The sequence below is a fragment of the Arachis ipaensis genome, chromosome B10, assembly GCF_000816755.2.
Source record: "Arachis ipaensis cultivar K30076 chromosome B10, Araip1.1, whole genome shotgun sequence".
In the NCBI taxonomy this organism is placed as follows: Eukaryota; Viridiplantae; Streptophyta; class Magnoliopsida; order Fabales; family Fabaceae; genus Arachis; species Arachis ipaensis.
Window position 1 is genome coordinate 26,263,394 of NC_029794.2, and position 24,637 is coordinate 26,288,030.

Below are 24,637 nucleotides of genomic sequence, written 5' to 3' on the forward strand. Positions count from 1 at the left end.
ATTTCTTTAAGAATAAATATATTTTTATCTTTAAAATTTAGTAAAAATTTTAAAAATATCTCTAAGTTTTATTTTGTTTTAATTTTATTCAAAAAAAATTTATTTTGCATCAAATATATTTTTGGCAACTAATTTTTTAAAAAATTTAAAATAAATTTAACAACAATTTCATAAGAACAACCCTCAACACAAACAAATCAAACATAATTTTCATGTATTATTTTTAAATTTGTCTTAAATTTTTTAAAAATTTAACTATTAGAAATATATTTGATACAAATCAAAAACTTTTGAGACAAAATTAAAACAAAACAATTTAAATATATTTTAAAAATTTTTAACAAAATTCAAGAACAAAGAATATATTTTAACCTTTTTTATAATATTTTCAACTCCCCGCGTTCTCACCTACGGTAACGTGATTAACTCATGTACGTAGGGGCGGAGCTTCTTTAGGGCAATGGGGTCCCCAAATATTTTATAAAAGCATTAGTAGTATGTAGACAAAAAGTGAAATTAGATTCTGAACTCTGACAAAATGTTCTTATCCTATATTTAGTTTACTCTATTTATTTAACATTGCAATATTCCACAAGTCAGCTCTTTGTTTAGCTCACTACCAAACTAATTTAGTCATGAAGTATTCAATAAAGGAATAATGGAAACAAGTAAGATCTAAAACTGAAACAATTCAGACAGCATCCAAATGGAGAAAGATTAACGAGCCTGCAACACATTACATCGGTATTCGCCCAATGCCCAGATAGGGAATATGTTTCTGTACGCAGCATAAGTGATCATGCAATTCCTGTTGAACACCCCCATGATTTCCTAACAGGAGAGAAAAGAAATATTGATTTAGTTGATTTCTTTTGGCATTTTAACAATTTAAATGATATACAGAATGCAAGATATGGGATTTTGAAATCAATACCTCTTGTGGATAGTCACCATTGTCCATCTGGGAATTTATCAGATATGCGGCTGCACGGTGCAATGGTTTTGAATCTCTTTTGGCCTGTTCATACATATACATTCCACGTGAAATATAAAATTATATGATAAGACAAATGCAGGATAACATGAACTTACAAAGCATTGCCATGGGTTTTATATAATACATGTATCAACACAGGTGGGATATGTATAAGCTATTTAAGTTTTTTAAAAACTGTCAAAGTGATAAATTATCCTACCTCAATGAAGAATGGATTTGGTGTAATAATAAACTAATCAGTTCAAAACCATGGCAGCAGCACAAAAGTAGCAAATATTTTGCTGTATATACCTGTCCAGCAGCAATGAGAGCCAGCAAGGCCCACGATGTGTTTACGAGATGAGCCCTGTTGTTTTCAAGATTTGAATACACCTGAAAAACAGACATTGGGAGAAACATAACTATAACTCTCATCCTTTGGATTCCTGAAAGTAATAGAGTATTCTAACTGAATGTTACTTAAAAACAAAATGCAATACGTTATATCGAAATTGTATCAGTTTCATCAAATTCTTCGTCTTATACTCTCCTTTCCTTCCCACACACTTCCCAGAAAGTTATAATCTCGACAACTATCAGTTTCATCAAATTCTTCGTCTTATACTCTCCTTTCCTTCCCACACACTTCCCAGAAAGTTATAATCTCGACAACTTCTTTATCGTGTTCATGCATGCACTACTCGAAAAAGACTCTCCCACAAGAAAATGCTTAGTAGTTTTAGGGATTTCTAAGAAGAAAAATAAATGATATTGGCATTTAGAAATAATAAATTTAACCTTGTTTTGACAAGACAAATAACTCTCTCCCCAGCCACCATTTGAAAGCTGCTTAGACAGCAGAAATTCACAAGCTTTACGGATGGCTGCGGAATCACTGTAACTCTTTCCAGCAGCAATCAACCCATTTATCCCAAACCATGTGGCATAGGTGAAGCAAACTCCCCATGAACCATACCTGTTAAGCAAATTTGAGTGGTTTAGAGGTCTACTAAACTAACAAAGTTCCATTCATGCTAAAAGCAAGAGAGCAAAACTACAACATGCATAAATCAACTATCAAATCAATAGGAAAAAGTTGAAAATAGTGGTTTCCAAAAAGGAAGTAGCAAACCATGAACCATCCAAAGCTTGAACGCTTTCAATATATGCAGTGGCTTTTTTAATACAGCGGCTTATTTCTTCTGAGCGATGCATGGGATATAATTTCCGAAATGATGCCAATGCTTGCAGAGAGGCTGATGTACATTCCACATAACTATAGCACATAGCAAATAAAAATATTAAAAGATTCAAATGATGGGTTAAGGGATAGGAAGAGGAATGCAAAAACTTATACTGAACAAGTATTTGACAGCTTACCAATAATCAATAACTATATCGCCAAAAGTTTCTGCTGGATTTATTATCTGACAAAAGAGAAAGCATTCATCTAAGTGTGTATCTAATCTTAATCCAAAATCAACTTCCTAAATTTTCAAGATCAACTCGTCATCTGTAATTCCAAAATCTAGAGGAAAGGCCAAAAAATTTTGTTCACAAACAATAATTTCAAAGTTCTAGCTTTTGTGGTATAACTTCAAATTCATGTGCTTGACGAATTGAGAAATAAGTTTTGGGGGAAGATGGCAGAGGGAGCATTGACTACATTGTAACAGATTTTCATACTTTATTATTCACATGGTGTAATTCAAGTAGGCTAATTTCTAATTATTCATAAAAGAAAGTTACCTCCAACCATCTATATGATCGTGTGAGTTCATATGTTGCAAAGCCACCATCGTTATTCTGAAGAGTTGGGAAAATTCATAAATGAATAAATACATCTCTCGATAATAGTGTTGATTCTTCAAAGAGATTCAACAAATTTTAAAGAAGCTATTTGCTCATACACTGTAGATCACAGTTAGACACACAAGATATTTAAAATAAATAAATAAATAAAAATTGATAAAAAAAATGAACAAATTAATGAGAAAGAAAAGGTTAAATAGAGAGAGGACATGGTATCTTTACAAGAAAGAAAAAGATAAAATGAAAATCTTCTTCCACCAATCTATCAATGATTTATTTGCTCAAACTACTCAGATAATCTAGCTTCAGCCATGACAAGTCTATTACCTGCAATGAGAGCACGATATTAACAGCATCATATAGCCTCTCTGCTTCGATTGGCTCACCAGCAATCTTTGGTGAAATTTTGGAAAGTAATAGAGCAGCCTAAAAAGTAGCATATTTATTAAAGTGGCAGAATAAATTAAACAAGTACAATTTCTTCTACTTTTTTCAATCAATAATTACTTTTAGTCCTTCAGATGTGCAGTCAGATATTGGCCATCCATGATCTCTAGTTGAAAAAGGCCAAGCACCTTTGGAAATGTGACGGTACCAATAATTAAGATCACCTGGACAATCTTCTAAAACCTTTTACAAGAAAAAGAAGAGAAATGTTGATCAACAAGGGTGAACCGATGCAACAATAGTAATAAAAGTGTGAAAGTTACCTGTGATTTCTTAATAAACGAATGAGCTTTTTTAATAGTTTGGCCATATTCTTCAATGAGGTTAGATGAAATAATTGCTTGGACAGCAAATGCAGCATCCCATAGTTGACTTCCATTGTATCCCTGCAACAAAAATTGGTTACAAGTAAATTTTGTGATATAAGCTTGAGCAAACACTATTATGACCTTAAGAAAAACCCAATAATGCTGCAACAATAGTTTCACATATTATTTTGCACTATATAAATATCAATTTTAAGCCCATATCATTCCTAATCATCCGTGACTATGTCCAATTATATCAAAAACATCTTCTGATCACTCTGATAAGAGAATAAGTTGACTAATATGTGGACCTGCATTTTCATGCCATCTTCAGCAATCCACAAATAATCATTAAGCCTTGGAAGATGCAACTTGAAGGCCTCTGAATTTGGATCTTCTATCCAACAGCAGAGCATATTCAACACCTGATTGAGAATCGGGCAAAATAACATTAACAAGATAATTAGTATTTCATTTTTATCCCCAAAAATAAATGAATAAAAATTGTCAGTATTTTTGCTAATCAAGTCCCCAGTTAGCTGGAAATATATATATAACGGGAACAACGAAGAGGTGCTCAGGCATCCACAAAAAATACAATCAACAGTTTAACACTAAATGAAAATAACACAGTAAAAATAAATCAATATGTAACCAAAGCCTAACAATTATTTTGGTCATTAGAAAAGCAAGTTATCCAAAGATGAATAGAAGGAGATTTCTAATACCCCAATGCAAAGGGAGGGAAGTTAAGAAACAATGAATAGTTGAAGAGAAACCTTGTGACTCCTGTCCCCTCTCAAGAATTACCTTGTTTACAGGACCTATGCAAATATACCGAGTATTCTCATCTTCATAGTGTATATGCTTCATTACAGTTGTTAGAGCCCTTTCTCTCAACTTGTTTCCAGGCCAATGCATCATAACAGGCTCAACGACCTTGTGTAGAGTGGCCCAAAGAACATCCTGAATAAAAGGATGAGGATAGTACAAGTCTTCCTGCATGAAAACAAAGACAATCCTCTTGTAACGTTATCTTTAGCACAATTAAATTGGTAGTTAACAATTTTAGAGAAATCAAATGCTGATGACAAAGTTCCCAATAGTCTGACACTTTCTACCTACATTCTTCCACACAAAGTTTAATTTCATCACAAAAGGAATGAGCCTCTGCATTGCTCAAGCTTCAAGCCAAGGGAATTTCAAATTCAAACAACAGAGGACATTAAATATATAAAAACCTTTATTGCATTATCACCTATCAGTTGAAGCTTTTGGAAGAATCAATGCTTTGAAATGAAAATAACATGTTATAATGATAGTTTACAATGGCATTATTCTAAGGACAATAATAAGCATATAAGAAGTATCCTAGTAATTACTTGGTTGATAACGGGGTGGCAAACAAAGTAACCACTAATAATAGTGACATGATGGTTGCCATTGTAGTTTGTAGATTGGTATTATGTGGGCATAAACAATAGTAACTGGTTTTGCATGGATATAAGTTCTGGTATCAATTCAACAGGATAATTAACATATGATTTTGACGAGAAAAAGAAGCCAATACGAGGAACAAAGTGCAAATTCTATTTCCATGCAATTGTTAACTACAAGAGAAAATTTCAAGTGTGGAGGCTCAAAATGTTTTCAAAACTTACAAGCATCACTAACCTTAGCACACAAATTGCGAGCTTTATCCCAATCTATATCATGATATGGTGTGTTATAGAGCTCTTTTCTCAAAGATAACACTGTTGGTGTGATTGGACCAACAAACCTCTTGCCATATAAGTAGGACATGGGCAAATAGACCATCCGGCAATGACACCACATCCTTCCTGTACAGTACAAAAAATATAACTCAAAATGAAAAATACATATAACATTAAACAGTGTTTAAGATAATTCACCCAAAAACAAATTACAATAAACATAGACAACTAATTTTAAAATGATTCTTTGTACAAGTAATCAACAATAGAAGTCATTCTTAAGGAATAAGGACTGCATACGCCGCATGAACTCATGAACACATACAACAATGCCAGCCTTTTATCCAGTAACGATGATATAGAGTACTTAATCACAACACAAAGGTTCCTAGATGAACAACAAATAAATTCCAGCACAAACTTTACATCAAAAGTCTTTTGTACAATTTGAAGTCATATTGTTCAACCTAAAATAATATATGTATCTCTCCAGCAACAAGATCAGGTTTCGTGTAAGGTTGAAAGAAATTCTCACTATCATAGTGCAATTTGCTCTATTCCTGGAGTAAAAAGTCCAACTAATATACAAAAGCTGATCATATAAAGAAACTTGATGCATTTGTAAACATCCTATCATGAAACACTCAACTGTGAAGCATGAAAGAAAAATGAACTCTTGGAAACAATCTATCATTTATGTAACAGCTCATTAACATCGATAACCACTTAAGTGGATAGTTGTTCCTAAACTGAATATTTTTACACATCTATTAGTTCATGTATTCTCTCTGAGAAGATTGATTGATAAACAACTAGAATAAAACACAATAACCTGGATGAAATGGGAGCAAGTATGGAAGTAGCCATATCTCAGGGGGCATGGGATTATTTCCTGACCATTCATGTGCCCCGAGCACCTATAATCAGAAAGTAGAAAATAAACAAATATACCATATACATTAGTAAAATCATTAAAAATATCTTAATATTCATATGATGAAAATTTAAAATAAAAAATAGACTCAAAGATAGGCTAAGATTTTAACTGAAAGCCACATTTTTCCCCATGATGTTATGTAAGTAGCACCACCATGTGATTGAATCCAGTTACGTGCTTTCTCCATGTCCCCTCCTCCATCATTAGGTCCCTCACCAAGCAATCTCAGAACAACATAATTTAAGACAGAGCCAAACATGGTGCTTGGACCTTCAATATGCAAACCCCATCCACCATCCTTGTTCTGTAGTTACAGTTCACTAATGAGAATAATTTCTGGGACAAGTCCAAAGATTAGGGTGAAGGATGGGACAAAGCTCTTACCTGATGATTATAGAGATATCGGCATATTTCCTTTTTATGTTCTTCTGTTAAGACTGCATTCAGTCCTCTAGTGACAGAAAGAGCAATTATCTGTTTGATTGGATATCCCAAACAGTATTAGATATCCACAGCTATCAAGTCAGAGGAAAGACAATGTCAAACATAATTTTGAAGGAAAAAGTTGCAATATTGTCAAAAACAATGTATTTTAAGGCCAGAATATGCATAATATAACAATTAACCCAAACATTATTTGAGTTCCACATTTATCATTTGGGAGGGAAGACAATTTCAAACACAAATTTGAAAGCTGAAGTTTCAATATTGTCAAAAAACATGCGTTTCAAGGTCAGAATATGTGGAATATAACAATTAACAGAGAAAAAATTTCACAAAGGAGAAAAGATCAAGTGTTCAAAATAAAACTTACCAAGCCAGGCATAAGAAACATGGGACCTCCATAATCTCCAGGCCAGTGTCCATCGTCACTCTGGAGGGTTGAATGGAAAGTAATGGCCCTTTTCAATGTTCTTGTCACAGTCTCTTCAGTAACATCTTCAATATCTTTTACTCTAACTTTGGGTAAGACTTCACTAATTGGGTTCTCTTTTGCAAACTGCAATGTTTTTTAAGAAACATCATTGAACTTAAAAGGATTGAATTTCTGATATCAGAAACTTATAGCTTTGATACCATAACAACGCACAAAATATAATATACAACCTCCCAGTATAACAATATGATAAAATGATTTTCTAAAATGTCCTCATTTTAAAGATTTAAAAAACACTTCCGAATTGATTTCCACGTTCGAAGAAGGAACAAGTATCAAACAAGTACACAGTATAATAATAATTGCTTTTTCTAAGAAATTAATGAACTAGGTCAGTGTCTGATTGATTAACAGCAAATAAAACCACAACTAAAAGCAGAATTTCTATAAGAGGGGATTATTATGCCAATAGCAACCAACTTTGTAGACAAGGCTAAAGAAAACACCTGCACAAGGATTAGTTCCGCACCCAAATGTAGCAGAAAACAATTCATGATCTTACTGCCCTAGACCCACCTATTCAAACTTAACATATGTTGTCACTTCTCCTCTACATAAAGTATGAATCATTGATAACTCTAATCCTTAAAATTTTTTAAATAGGGACCACTAATCAAATCAAATGCTCTTGTAACTTTTGATACTTTATTTAAAAATAAAAAAAAATGAAAAAATAAAAAGAAATTTTTATAGTATAAATTGTAAGTAAATAAAACAAATTTACTTAAATGGAAAAAGAAAAACTATCAAAACTTGAATGGAAATTAGCCTCAGAGAAAAAGAGTACCTGAATGCGCATGAGGAGATCAGCGCTATGCTTGTGTTCAAAGCGATTCTCGCGGAAACTCTTGCGAGTGGCTTCAATCTGAGCGAGCTCTTCCGGCGATCCGAGATTAGGATCGAACTCCCAAATCTGCCGGCCAATGTGATCATTAAGTGTCCGAAGCCATGGGCTTCCACCGTCGGAAACCTTGAGCCTCCACATTCTCTTCGGTCTAAACCAAACGAGAACGAAAAGAAGTTTGAAAGTGACAGAGATGAAATGCAAATGCAACTGCGAAAGTGAAAATGGAAATGAAAATGGATGTGAAGGAAGGTATGTAGAAATAAGAGTAAGTAGATGTCATTGGGTTTAAGAAGAATCCACACGAAGTTGTAGAACCTGATAGGGGTGCACATGGTTTGGTTAATCCAAAAACCAAACCTGTTTTTTTGTTAACAAAAAATTTAATCTTGGTTAATTAACCAAATTGATTTTATATGATAAAACCGGTTATTAACCGGTTAAAAAATTTAAAACCGATTTTTAACCAGTTATAAAAATAACAACCCATTTTAAAAAAATAACTAGTTTTTGTGTGAAAAAACGGTTTTTACATAAAAAAAAAAAAAAACCTTTTTCTTAAATTGAATTTTTAATCTAAAATATTGAAATTAGAATTGTTCAAATTTGGTTTTGGTTTTGATTAACCAGTTAGAAACCGATTTTGTTTAATTTGGTTTTGGTTAACCTATTTTAAAAAATATGAATAAAATTTTTAAAATTTTGTTAAATTGGTTAACCAAAATGTGGTTATGGATTTTAACCAGTTAACCACATTTTGGTTTTTTTTATGTATACCCCTAGAAGCTGACCTGGTTCTGATGGTGGTTGGTTGCTGTTGATACCTCTTATGCAATAATTATATGAATATCATACACTGAAAATGTGAATCACTATAAGTCTATGATGCCATCAATGCTCGTATTAAATACTCGGTTTAACTAATGCTTTGAAAAAAATTTTAAGTTTTAATCAAGGTTCTGAAAACTGGATCGATTATCGAACCGCTTTAGTCACTGATTTACTAGTTTACTGGTCCAACCATGGTTTAATCGAAAAAACTGTTTTATAATAAAATAATTTTAAAATTATAAATACACCCTAAAAAATACAAACATCAAAATATTATTCAAACTTTAATGGCATTATGTATAACTTTTGATGACTAAGATTAAATTATTATTGTATAATGACATGATACTCATAATTTATATGGAAAAATAAGATAGTAAATCAAAAACAAAATTTTTCACCATATCACTATTTAAAAACTCATATATCCACCTTAAACTAAGAAAAAATAAATTAATCTGAGAATTAAGACTTTCATAATGCAACATAATTTGTGAAGCTATACACAAAGGTCAGTCTTAAGATCCAAATAAAAGGGTGCTTATAGAATATAATTCATATTTCCTAGTACTAGTATAAACATCCTAAAATATAGCAACATAGCAGAATAACCATCCTATATAAAAATCACAACACAAAATAGCAACATAGCAGAACAATCAATCCTAATCAATAATCAATTAATCATTCAATTTAAGCACAATTAACTCACAAAACACAAAACAACAGCACATCACTATATATGAAAATACAAAACACAAAACAGCAACACAGCAAAACAGCCATGGCTAATCAATTAATCATTCAATCTAAGCACAATTAAGTCATTAAGACAGTCACAATCTAAGCATAATCGAGTCACAACACAAAACAAAACACAGCAGCACAATTTTAATGAAGATTAACAAGATTAAACAGTGAACTAAATCAACTGAATCAGCACAATTTTAACAAAGATTAACCAGAAAAATAAATCAACTAATCATTCAATGATTCAATCCAAAACAAGAAAACAGAGTATAATATAGCTAAATTCAAATTTCAATCAAGCATTAGCAGAATCCAAAAAAAAAAAACAATGTTCTGAGTAAAGAATGAAGAACAGAGAACAAAAATTAAAAAAAAAATGAAGCTATTGCCTTCGTTGTGAGCGGTCTGAGCAGAGGGGCAGAAGCACCACAGAGACGGAGACTAAGCGACGAGCAGGACGACGGAAGGTGCAAAAGCGCGGCGGAGCAAACGAAGAACAAGCACTAGCAGTGAGCACTGACCTTCGAAGGACGATTGCGAGCAGACGACGTCGACAGTAGAAAACGAAGACTGAGAGCCAACAGGGATTCTTCTTTGGAGGACACTGACGGAATAAAGAGAGGAGCCCCTGACTGAGATGGACAGCGTGGGTGGCTCACTCCTTGCGGCGATGAGGCTAGGGTTTCCATTTTTGTTTGGGGAGAAAGAAGGAAGGAGATAATAGAAACCGGAGAAGGGGCTCTAGGGTTGGGAGGAGAGGCTTCTGTGCTTCACACGTTCCCCTAACTGCGACAGACGGCAGCGGTGGCTCACTTCTTGTGGCTTGCGGCAGTGAGACTAGGGTTTCCGTTTCTTTGGAGAGGAGGAAGGAGATGGGGAGAATGGGAGAATTGGAGAAAAGGTTGGTTCTTGTGGCTTCACCAAGGTTCTGAAAACCAAACCGGTCATCGAACTGCTTTAGCTACTGATTCACTGGTTTACTGGTTCGACCGTGGTTCAACCGAAAAAATCATTTTATAATAAAATAATAAATAAAATATAAATAAACACACTAGAACATAATTATAGTTTAATATAAACTTTAAAATATCATCCAAATTAAAAGTACTACATAAACCACAATGTTATAATCTCATTCAAATATAAACTCAAGTCAAATAACAAAAAAAATATTGACAATATGTCACAGCTGTGTTTAATATCTCATTTCTTGAGTGGATCATGGCAGTAGTGTGATTCAAACAGAAGCATTCTGAAGACAAGAATTAAACGCACCAGAATGAACAGCATTTAAGGTTTCCCATTACCATTGCATACAATTATTCTTTAGTTTGAACAGTAAACACACCTACTTTTCAACAAGCTAAGAATTTACATAATGACACATCCTATATAATATATTTTCATATGGCAGTAGTAAGTAGTTTACCATCAATTCCCATCTACTACTACTACTATAATAGAGTGTGAAAGTACTACTACTACTACTATAGTATATAGTGTGAAAGTCTTGAGAACAATGTAGGTACTAAGCTTAATAACAAGAGTATGTTCATACAAAAATTGAACAATCAAATGAGCAAATCAGTAGTATTGTGTTCTCACAAAAATTGCGCTATAACAAAAGACGGATCATAATGAACAAATAGAATCCTGAAAAACTTTTAACAAAATTTACAGCATAATTTTAATAAAGATTAACAAGATTTTCAGCTGATCACAATTTTAGCAAAATTTTATCACAATTTTAACAAAGATTAACAATTTTTTTCCAAAAATTAACCAAAAAAAATCCAAACAGTAAACTAATCATTCAATGATTCAATCAACACCAAGAAATAGGGGTGGGCATGGTTTGGATTTTCAAAAATCCAAACTGCATCCACTTTAGAACCAGTTTTGTGGTTGATGAAACCAAACTGGAACCGGATTAAAAAGAAAAACCGGTTCTAAACCGGTTTGAAAAAATAAAAACCGGTTTTAATATTTAAATCCAGTTTTATATAAAAACTGGTTTTAAATCCGGTTTTTAAATATCCAATCCGATTTTTTTTAGAAAATCCAGTTTTAAAACCAGTTTTAAAAATCCAATTTCCAAAACCAGACTTTTTAACAAAAAACCCAGTTTTAAAACCAGTTTTTAGAAATCTAATTTTCAAACCATAATTTTTTTAAAAGTAAAATTAATACTAAAGTCTTTTTAAACTATATAGGTTCATTACAACTAGAATTTGGTTCTTTATAAATCTAATGACAATATCTAATTTATGTAACATTTAATCATTCTCAAAACATCAAAAGAACACCACTGAAAAATCTCCCTAAAACAACCAACCCAAAATATCAAAAGATGCTAACAAAATCATCAAACAACCACAACCTTGGAGAAAAATATATCTGCATATAAAGCAAGGTACATCACTCAAACATAGTCTTCTATATGAGGCACTCTGCATCACAAAAAATAGAAAATAAGATTAAAAATGAATAACATAACCGAAAAGAAAAAAGAAGGGAAAAAATGCAAGAAAAGTAATGCTTAAAAATAATTGCAGCTTAATATTAGTACTTGGTAGACTCAAATGTAATCCGAATTCAGTCAAATGAACAAACTAAGATCCAAAGCCAAGGAACACAAACAAGGCATCACTTATTTGGAGAAACAAAGTTAATAAAACAAAGTTAATGTATGACTATGACCCCAACGCCTTTGTCATTTTGTTAAGTGCAAAGCCAAAAATTTGTGAACTATGAAACACTCCCAAGGACATAAAAGGGTGATCTCAGCAATGCAAATAAATCTGGGGTTGAAAAAAATTAAATTAAAAAGGAAAAAGCCAAAAAAAGGTGGGTGCCCAAATAAATTAATTAAGAAAAGAAGTTGAGATCTTTATTGTGAGATATGATTGCTTGATGATTACATTTGAAGGGGAATGTTGCAAGTCAAAGATGGGTCTCCAAGAGAAGATTGTGACAATGTTAGTACTCCTCACTGTCAAAACACAACCTCAACAACCTTAAAAACATGTATTTAACCTATATCATACCCAAGATCCCCTACAAACCATAAATGACACTTATATAGAACCATCACCTTTCTAACCAAATCCTAAAATCCTAACCCACCATACTCTCATTTTACCACAAAATATCATAAACTACCCTACCAAAACGGCCTTATCTATCTCACATACTAAAATTTGGTGCTAATTGCTATTAACAGTAGAACAGAAATAATTCAAAGTAAAAAACTAGAAACAGCAATACTGCTAACAGCAGAACAGAAACAAAAGCCAATGCAAATCTCCAAAAACCTTTTTGCATTTGCGCAATTTCAGTCTCAAATACCACACAGGGCAATTTCAATCTCAAATACCACACAGTTACAGGGAAATTTCAAAGTGCATTGCATTCTAGATTCATAGAATTCATCAAGAGGCAGAAATCAATGTACATTTTAGTTTCACAAATCAAGTTCATATTAACAGTGAATGCGTGAATTGAAGCTCATTTGTTGGATAGTTACGTATCATCAAAGATTAACTATCGCCAAATGGCTTCTTTTACATCAGATTCTTTCCTGTGAGAATCAATCAATCAATCAAATATGTATGAGATTATTTACCAGCACCAATCAACTTATTAAGTAATTATCAACTAATTGTAAAGCAATTATCAACTGATTAAAAAAATTAAATATGAAAAAAGCAAGAGCAGAGGCAAATGGTACTAACCCTGGGACCCAGAGGCAATAAGCACGAGCAGAGGCGAATGGAAAGCAAAAGAACCGGAAGCCCGCACCTGTGACGGCGAGTCGGTGACGGTGAAACCAAAGGATGACGATGGCAAACGAGAAAGGAGGACCAAAGGCAGAAGAAGAGAAATAGAGGTGAGGCCGTTGAACGGTTGAAGGAGACAACACGGTGCCGGTGCCAGTTGCCTGCTCCGGTGCCAGCTGCGGCGGAGACTACACGGTTGAAGGAGAAGAACCGAAGGAGAAGAGGACTGGATTTGTGCGTGCAAAGTGTCAACTATGAACTGGTTCTGTGGTTCACCAAATCAGATTTAGGGTTTTTTTAAATTTGGATCTGGATCCAGATTTAAAACTGTTTAAATGGTTTGGATTAAAAAACCAAACTATAAAATCAATCCAATTTGGTTTGGATTTTTTTTATTTAAAACTGAATTTTTTTAATGGTTTGGTTTGGATTTAGTTTAAAATCCAAAATCTGGATTTTTTTGCACACCCCTACCAAGAATACAGAATATAGAGTACAGAACAGTACTGGAGGTCTGGAGCATAGCTAATCATTCAATGATTCAAGTTATGGGAGGGAAAGCTCTAAGATGGTTCAATCATAGCCAAGGTTCTGAAAACCAGACCGGTCATCAAACCGCTTTAGTCACTGCTTCACTGATTTACTAGTCCAACCGGTCTAACTGTAGTTCAACCAGAAAAACCGTTCCATGATAAAATAATAAATAAATTATAAATAAACATCCTAAATATCTTTCAAATTTAAAACCCACATAAAATATCACCAACTAAATGTAATTAATCATCAAAATATGCAATATCTTGCTGCAAATTTGTTGACAATTAACATAATTATACTTCCATTAAAAATAGCTAGATTGAATTACAATGCACAAGTTAAAGGTAGAGCCTGAAACAAGAAGAATGAAAACAGAATTTTGTTTATATAACAAAACAATCAAAACATGAATCATACAATCACTAATTGCAAATTTTTTCTTCATAAGAACAGAACAATGAAAACATGAAGCATATAATAAATCAAAAGATCACCAATTGCAAATTTCTTAATAAGAACAGAAGTTAGAACAGTGAAAAATGAAGAAAGATTAGCAGTTTGCATCCCAATTTTAACAAAGCTCATCACAATGATTAACAAAAAAAAAAAGCAATGAAGGAACAGTGAATCAGTAACATAGGCAGTGCAAATTCAAGAAACTTTAATAAAATTTAACTACGGAAACAGACAGTAAAGCAGTAATAGAGTTATCAATTTAAAATTTATCATCAAATACAATCAGTGAGCAAAACCAATCAACCAAGTACTGACTGGGCATTCGGGGAAAAAAAAAAAAAGAACCAAGAGAACATTTAAATCACAGCAAAAACACAACAACAATAGGAACATTTAAAACAAAGCAACCCAAAAAAAAAAATCTAAAAATCACCATTGCTGAAAACAATGATTTGATCCGTGTATGCTCAAAGAATTAAAAGCTAAGCTTACAGGAAAGTGAAGAATGCCAAAACCAAAGAACCTTCAATCACAGCTTAAATCAAGAACAGAAAATCACAACAAAAACAAAAAAATTTACCAGAAAAATACTAATGCAAGTGGAATCATCATGCTAATATGTTTTCTGCAAAGATGCTATTTGTGCAGCTAAAATTTCCTAATTACTAAGATCCAATTATTCTAATTTCACATGCAATCAACTTACTAAGTTTCTAAAAGTTAGAAATTATAAAACCAACCAGAAATATGGTTAAAGCATTTCATCAAACATGTTGAGTGCGGTAAAATTAAGATGAAATAAGAGAATTCAAAGCTTAATATCAATGTGACAGAGAAGAGAACATAACTATTATAACTTTAATTCAGTCTATGAAATAATCCAAACCACTACCAAATCAAATAGTTACTTATTGTAATAGAAATCAGAAGTTGCAGAGTTTGAAGCGAGTATTGGTGTTGTGTGAGTGTATTGTCTGGTGGCGGGTTTAGGGAACTCACGGCGGTGACAAAAGAGAACAGTTTGACTGCTAGGTGGAGCGCGCGGGTTGGTCGCAGAGTTTGAAGCAGAGCAACGTGGCTTCCAGACGAACACAAATGCGAACTCGAACGGTGAACGGCGAGTGAATGCGAACAGTAAACGCCGAGCGAACGTGAACGGCGAAGAACGCGAACAAAGACGACAGCTGAACGAAGACGCTAACGTGAACGGCAAACAAACGGCGACGGAAGCGCGGCTGAGCAGACAAAGACGACGGACGCGGAGCTCGAGGAAGCAGCCGCGATCGGTGACAGCAAACAAGGGTTTAAGACTTGGAGCACGAGGGAAGCTAGATAGACGGACGGATGGCGAACTTTGCGTGCGACGGACGCGGCGTATGCCACTCCTTGCGGCGGGGGTGTAGGCTTACAATGCTAGGGTTTTTTGGCTGGGGTGGTGTGATTTCTTTCTGAAAAGGAAGGGGGAAAGAGAGAAAGAAACGAAGGAGCTTCCGTTTTTGTGTGAACCGGGTGGGTTTTGGTTCGGTCCGACCGGCCGNNNTACCCCGCCCCGCCAAAATCTGCCAAATTGACGGTGTTGGTTTGGCAGATTTTTTTAATTAGGCGGACTCGAAATCCTAGCCCAACCCGCCATTTTTAGCGGGTTTAGTGGGTCAGCTCGATGGGTTCAACCCGTTTTGCCATCCCTACTATGCCTGACCGGACCGTTAATGTTGCCGGTTTGCAGTTGAACTGGTCTGACCGGTCAATCTGATCCGGTTTTTAGAACATTGATCATAGCTAACAACCAACAATTCAACAATTATCAACCATAATTTCATATCTAAACTCAGTAACAACAGAAATTATATGATAGCAAATTAGTAATTACAATGAAGCAGCAACACAAATTCAGCATCAATAGAACCAACTGCAACAACTAAAAAACTTCATGCCAAAATTCAAAAATTAGAGATGTAGTAGAAGAAGTAATAGAACAGCACATTGAGGTAGCGTTTGTTTTGAGGTACTAGGACAGAGACTGGAAGACTGGGACTCAGTATCATGTTTGTTGGCTCAGAGACTGGTACTAAAATTTCTGTCTCTGTCCCCAAAATTTTAGTATTTCAATACCTCTAAAAAGTTGGGACACAGGGAATTGAAATTTTTAGAGATGAAGACTGAAAGTTTAATAACATTTTATACCTGAAATACCCTTATTTCAATTAATTAATTCTAATTTTACCCTTTGTAGAAATTAAATTAGAGCTTCATTCTTGTTTCAATTTCTGTCTTCCACTTTATACCAAACAAAATACTGAAATTTATTTCAGTCTCTGTCTCTGAGTCTTTGTCTCTCAGTCTCAGTCTTTCAGTCTCTATCTCTCTACCAAACGCTACCTGAGAATTTAGATCTAAGAAATTCAATTGAGAAAAATGCGACCTCACTCACTGTGGATCCGTTGTCACACGACGGAGCAAAGCAATGGCACCGAGGTCGTTGGTGAACGACGAAGGAGAAGATACCGCGATTGAAGGCAGCGACAAGGTGCTAAATGGTAACGAGGACGGTGGTGCAATGAACGGTGGTGGCGTGATGAACGAGACTGGCGATAGTGGTTCTGCGGGTGTGCTTCACTGCAACCTCGCGAACAAGCACAGCGGAGCTGTCGCGACACAAAAAAGAGACAACGGGAGCATTGAGCATTGACCTTTGACGACCAGACGAAGACGACGTCGACCAGAGGGCAGACGAGGACAATGGCGACCAAAAGGCAGACAAAGACAAAAGTGACCAGAGGGCAGATGAAGATGATATCTACCACAACGAAGCTGCTCGACAAAGACGACGACGGTGGTGGAGGCTAGGGTTGCCGTTTGAGCCTTTGGAGTTTGGAAGCTATGGTTGGTTGGGTTGCTTTCTGATTCAGGAAGGGGGCTAGAAGGAGGAGTGAGTGAGTGAGTGAGTGAGGTTGTGAGGGTGTTGTAGTTTAGTTAGGGTCTCTTTGGTTTGAAACAAAGCGGCGCTGTTTGGGAAAATTTTTGAAAACCGGCTGGATTTCGATTTGGTTCGACTGATCGGTTCTCGACAGGTTTAGCAGTTCAACAGCTGTTTTTAAATCTGGCGGTTATAGTTTCTACCTGAACCGCAAATCTCGTCGGTTCACAATTTGACCAGTTCGACCAAACAATTTGAACTAGTTTTCGGAACCTTGGGCTTCATGCGTGCTTCCATTTTGTTTTCGTTTAACGTGAAATGGCATTGTTTCATGAAAAGTGGTCGGGTCCCAATCTGGTCCTACTGACCGATTCTTGACCGGTTCAGTTATTTAAATTTGATTTTTGGATTAGCGGTTTTGAATGACAAATTGAACTGTTTAAGTTGACGATTCACAGTTGAATTGGTCGAATCGGCCGTTGCAGTCCGGTTTTCAAAACCATGGCTTTAATATATTTATTAGAGGAATGTTAGTTGTTAAACCCTTCTTGATCCAGCCAGTTCGACCGAAAACTCGGTCACCTGGCCAGGCCAAGACACTCGTCGAACCAGACAAGTATTGGACCCGGCGAAAACTGGTTCGACCTGGAGGTTTTTAGTAAAACCGATGACCCAACTGGTTAATTTTACCCGATTTTCAGGCCGTGCTTTTTTTTTTAAACCTGAAAACGACATCGTTTCAGGTATTCCTCTCCCCCCTTCCCCCTTCTGTATGTTGATGAAACCATATGCCTAACCTGAATGGTGAATGGTGAACCCCTAACCCTCATCTCTCCCCTCACCTCGTCAGTCCGTTCAGTCGTCACTCTTAGTCTCTCACGGTCTCACCTCGTCACTCACTCGGTCTCATCTTGTCTGAGATTGAATCTCGTCGTCACAATCTCGTGCCCTTGCATTCGCGGTGTAACACCCTACCACACAGAGTCTTATGCTTAAGTCATAAAACAGAGGTGGCAAGGTAATACGACCTCTAAAAGTAAAATTTAGTATATATAGTAGTGTGAAGAATGTTTGTAACTAGGAGCCTTTAGAGAAAAAGGGGTAAATCAAAACCGTTAAATTTAAAAGCGCAACACTCCGATCGATAACATAAACGAAGCAGATAAGGTAAGTTAACGTGAGCATATATACAAGAGAGTGCCAAAAGTACAGATATCAAAGCTCAAGACTCAGTTTGCGAAGATAACCGGTCCAAGCATAGAAGTATACATACATATATATAAAGTAGGAAAACCCAAAAAAAACCCAAAAGATAAGTTATATATATATATATAGTGTCTTTTAACAACTGGAGCGTCAAAGAACTTTTGTTTGAAGAGTTACCTAAGCCTCGACTTCGACTTGAGAAAACTCATGCGCTTGTCAATTAATTCTTGGTGCAAAACCTGAGGCGGATACCTGAGAAGTGGAGTTCCCTTATTTCATGCCTAGAAGGCCCTATCTATGCTACTAAAGTTTTCTTTCTACCCCGAGCTTCTATCTATTCTATCTATAATGTCTTCAACAAGCTAGCGAAGATGGAAGAGCAGACTTCTGAGGAGACTGGAAGGCAGGTCTTTCTTTAGAACAGATTCATTCCAGAACAGAAAACCTAATTTAGAATCAGAATCGCGCTTGGAGCCTATCGCTAGAACGAACAACACACCTGCGACCAGACTTGCTACGCTAGTAGGGCTTGTGGGCAAAGCAAGAGATCTTATTTTATCCTTAAGGATAGGGAAGTCTACCTCAACCTCGGGGGGAAAAAGTATTCTCCCACGGAGGAGCAACTGAAAGAACGGACTAAAGCGAGGAGTTTATTAGCCATACGGACGGCCATCTCAAGGCGCATCACGACCTACAGGCAAGACCGGCGAGACCTGGGAAGGCACAAAACATAATTCTGCAGCAAGCCTCAGCGAGAAGCCTCACGTCCTGCATCTGAAAATCACAAAATCCACATGGGTGAGAACCGAAGGTTCTCAGCATTGTAACAATGCCCAAATATCTAACATAATGTCTTGGGAAAGCCGAAGGCAATCCTAGAACTCCCAATTCATAATCAAAGCATATAAATATAACTAAACCATGAGAAACAAAAATAAGCAACTATCTACGGATCTTCAGTCTAACTAAAACTCCCCTTTCCAAATCCTTCGAACCTCCCAACCGCCACAGGTAATTTCATACGCAAACACAATTATATCAAACAAAGAAATGCACAAATAGGAAGCAGATACGGCAATTAGACAATTAGCAAGTAATTATGCAATCAATTAGGCATTCCAAACAAATCACATATAATGCATATGATATATGCATGTCCTAGTGGCAGATGAGTCTCATCTGTCGGTTATAAAGCCAACCCGACAAGTCCTGGTAGCTAACCATTGGCCTGTCCTTCTGTCGCACATTCCCAACACAAGTTATTCACAACATAATCATAATTCACATACAACACCCTCACTCGTGTTTATTCACAGGGGCGAGCTCATCCGGAACTTTCAGTGTCCGGCCACACTTACGACATAGGGTTAGCAGAGTATTGAGTCTCAACCTGGAGCACGTGGTGGCTAGCCACAGCTTTCATCCAGGAAAACTCTTATCTCAGATAGATGGAGTGCAACAATCACAATATCAATAAATCAGCATATATGCATTCATTCTCAGCCATAAATCAACATTCATCTCAGCCATCCAGCTTAAAATCATAATTCATTACCAGCCAAAATCCATTATCACATCCAGCCATTCGGCTCATATCATACACAGCACTCCCACCATCCTCCTCAACAACTCATACAATCATCATTGCTCATAATACCTCAATATTTCCATTTTCTTCATCCGCAAGTTACCCCCTTCCCTAGCTTCTTCTTAATTACTAGGCATTCTATATTGATTTAGGACTTAAAGGATGAAAATGGGGGTTTAGAAGCTTGAAACAGAGTCTTGGAAGATTACAAGCTTGTTGGGAAGGTGAAACATTTAAAAACAAGGTTTTTATAAGAAAATAGGGCAGTGTGCGTGCGCACGCCTAGAAAAATTTTCAAGATGTGTGCATACGCATAGAGGTGTGCATATACACAGGTGTAAAATTTTTCCAATTTTGTTCGCTCGCACAAGGCGTGCGAACGCCCTCAGCAGAATACACTTCCCAATGTGTGTGTGCGCACAGCTTGCAAAACTTCGTTGGTTGTGTGTGCGCACAGAGCGTGCTAATGCTCCCATCAGTAACCATGTCCCCATGTGTGTGTGCACACAAGGCTATGTGTATGCACAGTTTCAAAAACCCACGGGCTGTGCGTGCGCACACAAACCAGAAATCACAAATTCTGCAGCATTCATAGAATTCAGATTTCAAGCTCCAACTTTCAACAATCATATCTCTTTCCACAGAATTTAGTTTTCTACAAAATTTAAACCATTTTAAAGCTTGTTAAATTATCTTTCATTTGATATAAAATTCATTAAATTTCAAAAACGGTAGCTTAAGATATGATCCATTAAAGTTCATCAAAATTTCCTTTTTTACAAAAGTGCACTAAATTCTCAATTTCCAATTTTCGAAACATACACTTCCAAATCCTTTTAAAACCAACCAAGACTTACCAAAAATCAACCTCAAGAGTCCTCAACTCATATTTTAACATTTTTATTAAATTCACAATCCACCAATCCACCATTTTGACCAATCTCAATCAAATAACTCAATTTCAAACAAAATATCATATCATATATCTTTCCTCATCCCAAATTCCAACAATACCAATTCCATCAACCATCAATACATACAATCAATATCATCCTCACCTTTAACATGGTTTCACCCACAATCCAATTTTAACCAATCATTAAACATATATCAAAACATGCATATCTCCCATACATCATACCATTAAAACATCCAAAATCCACTAATCACATACATAACAACACAATTCATCTCAACCAATCAACAACATCAATAGTTCAAATCCTGTCTTAGGGTCTCTACCTAAGTTTTCACACCACATTATATTTTAGATATAGGAAACTAAAACCATACCTTGGCCGATTCCTGTTCGACCCGGAGCACTTTCAAATTCAACTTTCAAGGTCCCAAAACTTTACCAACAGATTTTCAAGCTTATTGATCCACTCCAAAGCTTTCCAAAACCATCAATCAAGTTCTAATGTACACACATACATTGCCTAATACACATAATATACACCCACACATACAACTCAATCACTAAATCACAAAATTCCAAGTGTTTAGCTTAGAGTTAAAAATCTTACCTTATTGAAAGATCAAAGAGACAAGATTAAGCCTTTCTCTCAAGCTAATTGGCTCCTATAACATCAAAAATCTCAAAATCTCAACACTTTTTACCCAAAATTTTCGAAATTAAGGGCTGGAAATTCAGAGAGAAAATTGTAGCTTACCTCAAGAATAAAGTAGTGGGTTTTGTAGAGCTCGACGCTGCGATCGCGTGGCCACAAACGGTACAACAATCGGAGCTCCGGATCAAAAGTTATGATCAATTGAAGATTGAAGTGAATTTGGAAAAAGGGTTTCATGCTTTCCCCCTCTTCCTTGCTGTGTTCAGCGTGGAATGAGTGCCAAAAGGGGGAGAAGAGTGCTTCTTTGTTTAATTGGGCTGAGTTGGGTTGGGCTTTGGGCCCATTTTGCGCCCGGTTCGCCTGGTTTAGCTCGTTCGGCCCAATTTTGGGCCGATTTCTTTAAAATTGGTGTCAAAATTATCGTTTTAATTTTCTCTATCATATTAAACCATAAAAATCACGTTTCTAATTTTCTAGAATAAATTTTAATTTATGGTTTAATTAGTCATTAATTAACCGGGTTTTACTTTCTACCCATCTAAATGGGAATTTTAGCCACAAAATTCGAATTTAGTTACCTGAGAATAGGTGCGGGCAGTCTATTCGCATTTCCGAGTCAAGTTCCCAAGTGTGCTCCTCAATACCGGCCCGACTCCATGCCACTTTGACTAATGAAACCTCTTTTTCGTGCAACCGTTTAATACTCGTGTCATCAATTCTGACCGGAGTCACCAGCATAGTCAAATCTTCCTTTAACTGGACCGATTCAGGTTCTAACGCATGGCTAGCATCAAGAGTATACTTCCGAAGCTGCGACACATGAAATATGTTGTGCAGGTTCGAAAGGTGAGGCGGTAGAGCCATCCATATGCCACCGGTCCCACCCTCTCGAGAATCTGAAACGGACCGATGTATTGAAGATTCAGCTTCTTTGTCTTAATCGCTCTACCTACTCCTGTTGTTGGAGTGACCTTAAGGAAAGCATGGTCTCCTTCCTCAAACTCAAAGGCTTCTACCTCTGATCGGTATAACTCTTTTGACGGCTCTGAGCAGTGAGCATCTTATCTCGGATTTTCTTGACTTGTTCAGTAGTTTCAGCTATCATTTCAGGCCCCAACAAGCTCTTCTCCCCAACTTCATACCAGCATAGCAAAGATTGGCACTTCCTCCCATGCAGAGTCTCATACAGAGCCATTCCAATCCTTACATGGTAGCTGTTATTGTACGCAAACTCCACTAGCGGCATATACCGATCCCAGCTCGCCGGCTAATCCAAAACACAAGCCCTCAACATATCTTCTAGGGTTTGGATCGTCCTCTCAGATTGACCATCTGTTTGAGGATGGTACGCTATGCTCAAGCTCAAACAGGTTCCAAAAGCTCTCTGAAATGCATCCCAGAACCTTGAAGTGAACGGGAATCTCTGTCAGAAATTATAGTAGTAGGCACACCATGAAGTCCAAACAAATGGCACGTCCTTGAGGGTTAACCTTGTCAATGGTAAAGCTATTTGCGAAAAGCCTTTGATGAATCTTCGATAGTAGCCAGCTAAGCCTAGAAAACTCCTTACCTCAGTTACTGAGGTCGGTCGCCCCCACTCCATTACTGCTTCCACCTTAGAATGATCTACTGCTATCCCCTATTTACTCACTATATGGCCAAGAAACTTCACTTCGTCCTTCCAAAATTCACATTTGGACAATTTTCATAGAGTTTCTTTTCCTTTAGTATCTGCAACACGATCCTCAAGTGTTCCACATGTTCTTCTTTAGTCTTAAAATAAATTAGTATATCATCAATAAAGACGTCAATGAACTTATCTAAAAACGGGCGGAAGATTCTATTCATATAATCCATAAACACTGCAGGAGCGTTCGTCAACCCAAAAGACATTACAGTGCACTCATAAATGACCATAACGAGTCCTGAAAGCGGTCTTAGGGATGTCCTCATCTCTCACCCTTATCTGGTGATAACCGGATCACAAATCAATCTTGGAGAAAACCCCGGCTCCCTGTAACTGATCCATGAGATTGTCAATCCTCAGCAGCGGGTACTTATTCTTTACTGTGACCTTATTCAGTTGTTTGTAATCCACACAGAGCTGCATACTCCCGCCTTTCTTCTTCACCAGTAACACCGGCGCTCCCCACGAAGAAACACTAGGGCGGATAAAGTGTTTACTCATTAAGTCTTCCAACTGAGCCTTGAGTTTGGTCATTTCTAAAGGCGACATTCTATAAGGGGCAATCGAAATTAGCCCCGTTCTTGGTACCAACTCAATTGTAAATTCAACCTCTCGGCTAGGAGGGAATTCCTCAATGTCATCCAGAAACACCTCAGAAAATTCACAAACAACTGGGATTTGCTCTAAATTTTGTTCTTTACCTGACACACTCGCAGCTAATAGCATCACGCCCTGACACTCCTGTCACGTAGTTCAAATAACAGCCATTCACCACAACCGGCCCTTCTGATCCTTCTGGTATGAAATGTAATGATTTCTCAAAACAGTTCAGCAAAACATGGTTTTTTGACAACCAGTCCAATCCCAAGATAAGATCAAGACCGGTCATCGACAAGCAAATTAAATTGTGGACAAAATCACGCTGCTTGACCCTAAATGAAACTTGTAGACATCCTAACCTAGTCACCATGGCTTCGTGAGTGGCATTATACACCTTCATATTGTAGCCGAAAACCGTAATCTTCAATCCTAACTCACTAGCCTTTTCAAATGCAATGAATGAATGTGTTGCTCTCGAATCAAATAAAGCATTTAAGGTTTGACCAGCCATATTACATTTACCTCGGATAAGTGTATCAGACCCTTCGGCACCTACAGCTGAGGTAGTGAACACCTGACCAGGCTGTTGTGCTCTCCTAGTACCCTGTCTTTGCTTCTCCAGACAGTTTGAGGCTTTATGTCCCGGCTTACCACATGAGTAACATAAACCTCAACCGACTTTATACGGAACACCAAGATGGTGACTTCCATATCTAGCACAAGCTTGCTCATTCAGAGG

The 24,637-nt window shown here is 36.4% G+C and overlaps 1 protein-coding gene across 7 annotated transcripts; it reads right to left on the minus strand.

Moving 5' to 3' along the window:
* Positions 501–15,789, minus strand: LOC107622483 (cycloartenol synthase). 7 transcript variants are annotated; one of them, XM_021113030.1, is made up of 22 exons: positions 15,329–15,789; positions 13,844–13,997; positions 13,292–13,601; positions 11,938–12,007; positions 7,920–8,186; positions 7,010–7,195; positions 6,580–6,669; positions 6,305–6,499; positions 6,091–6,175; positions 5,218–5,384; positions 4,354–4,542; positions 3,855–3,968; positions 3,499–3,621; positions 3,296–3,418; positions 3,116–3,214; positions 2,726–2,782; positions 2,357–2,403; positions 2,109–2,252; positions 1,775–1,952; positions 1,289–1,369; positions 935–1,018; positions 501–831 (listed from the first exon to the last, which is right to left on the minus strand). In XM_021113030.1, exons 4-22 carry the CDS (start codon positions 11,974–11,976, stop codon positions 718–720), a joined length of 2,382 nt encoding a protein of 793 aa, XP_020968689.1. In that variant the 5' UTR covers positions 11,977–12,007; positions 13,292–13,601; positions 13,844–13,997; positions 15,329–15,789; the 3' UTR covers positions 501–717. The 7 variants fall into 7 exon arrangements, with proteins under 7 accessions (XP_020968689.1, XP_020968690.1, XP_020968692.1 ...); XM_021113031.1 differs by lacking the exon at positions 13,844–13,997; XM_021113033.1 differs by lacking the exon at positions 11,938–12,007 and adding an exon at positions 8,768–8,832 and having other exon boundaries at positions 7,920–8,127; positions 13,292–13,997.

What these genes read in the sequence shown, in the direction of transcription:
- LOC107622483 (XM_021113031.1), bottom strand. Translation starts at nt 11,976, where the DNA reads ATGTACCTTGCTTTATATGCAGATATATTTTTCTCCAAG. An exon ending in CAAGCTTTGGATGGTTCATG is followed by an intron (nt 1,953 to 2,108) that starts GTTTGCTACTTC and finishes TTTGCTTAACAG; the next exon opens with GTATGGTTCATGGGGAGTTT. An exon ending in ATGGTGACTATCCACAAGAG is followed by an intron (nt 832 to 934) that starts GTATTGATTTCA and finishes CTCTCCTGTTAG; the next exon opens with GAAATCATGGGGGTGTTCAA.